We start from the raw sequence: 1,338 nt of genomic DNA on the forward strand, positions 1-1,338 counted from the left end.
GCCACCCGTTCATCGTAATACATTGGCATTATTGGCTTCAACGGATTCATCATTGTTAGGATGCTCCACGTCCAGTAGGGACTGCTGCGGCTCCTCCACGGCCTTCCTCTAGCACTACCAGCCTCGGTGCCTCTAGTACATCTCCGGCACAGATGAGGACAGCTATGTCGGGGCTCGAGAAGCAGGATTCTAATATCTCTATTGGTTCGAGTGTCCATTCTGCGGGGAGGGTCTTCCCACCAGCAGGAGCCCCCGTACCACCTCCCCCCCCACCGGTGCAGCCTCCAGTGCAGCCTCCCAGTGCTCGAAGGTCCAATGAGGGCGGATTAGGTCACGGTAGAACTAGGAAGCCCAATAGGAATGTAATGCAGAGTAACAATGATGTTTTCGTTGTTATGAAGTTGTCTTCAGCAGCAGCAGCAGCAGCAGTCGGCAGCGGTTTCGTCCACTTCTCCCCCACCACATCGATCGGTCTCTCCTGGGGCCGCCTTAGGGGCACACAGTGACAGGGGTCGTGGTAGGGAATCTGCTTCGGACTCACTGAGGGGGCTGCTTGGGATCTCCACTTCGGAATCTCCACAAGGTGGATCCGACAGACATCCAGCTTCGGGGAGCAGACTCTCGGAAGATGACAGGGTAGGGGTTATGTTGGTCAAGGATTACGGTTAGAGTCATTCTATTTCAGTCTTCGGTCGATGCGGAGCAGCAACGCCAGCATAAGCAAGCTATTAGTCGTGGAGGCCGAGGTGGAAGCGCGGAAGGTCGCCCGAGGACTGTATATCCTAGAAGGCCTGGCGATGAGAAGGATAAGCCCAAGACAGTGGTAGTAGCGATGGGAAATTAAAGAAGTTGTAAATGTGGTGGTTAGGTTGCTGGCAAGGACGTTGCTGATCCCTCTTCACTGCATAAGGGATGGCTGTGGTCACCCAGTGACGAGGCAGCTATGAGGAGGAAGGAGGCTGGTGGTGGTGGTGGAGCTGTGGCACCTGTACCGAAGAAGATGTCATTGAAGGAGATTATGGCCAATGAGACTGATGCCAATAACATCAAGGCCTTGATGACTGGTCATAACCCTGCTGCCGCCGCTCACAAGATGAAGATACCTGCTGCTAAGAAGAAGAGCCAGAAGCAGTTGAAAAAGGAGGCTGCGGCGAAGAATGCTGCTTCTGGTTCAAGCTCGTAGTAGAGGCTGGTCATAAGAGCCTGATGATAGTCATCCGATTCTAAGGGACCAAGATATCCTCCTCATGCTACTCATTATGTATTGTTGATATTTCTTATGATAAATAAAGCACATGCTCATCATCATCATCGTCATCCAGGGTGGCAGCCATCTCG

At 52.8% G+C, this 1,338-nt stretch overlaps 1 protein-coding gene across 1 annotated transcript; it reads left to right on the forward strand.

The window, feature by feature from the left end:
- Nucleotides 1-685: 685 nt before the first annotated feature.
- Nucleotides 686-1,183, forward strand: Pmar_PMAR012867 (hypothetical protein; the record flags this gene model as incomplete). The annotated part of the gene is made up of 2 exons (XM_002769315.1): nucleotides 686-823; nucleotides 869-1,183. Coding segments are annotated over 2 exons (453 nt in total), but the record flags the coding sequence as incomplete, so codon positions are not given.
- Nucleotides 1,184-1,338: the final 155 nt, after the last annotated feature.

This window comes from Perkinsus marinus (genome assembly GCF_000006405.1).
Source record: "Perkinsus marinus ATCC 50983 genomic scaffold scf_1104296966048, whole genome shotgun sequence".
Classification (NCBI taxonomy): Eukaryota; Perkinsozoa; order Perkinsida; family Perkinsidae; genus Perkinsus; species Perkinsus marinus.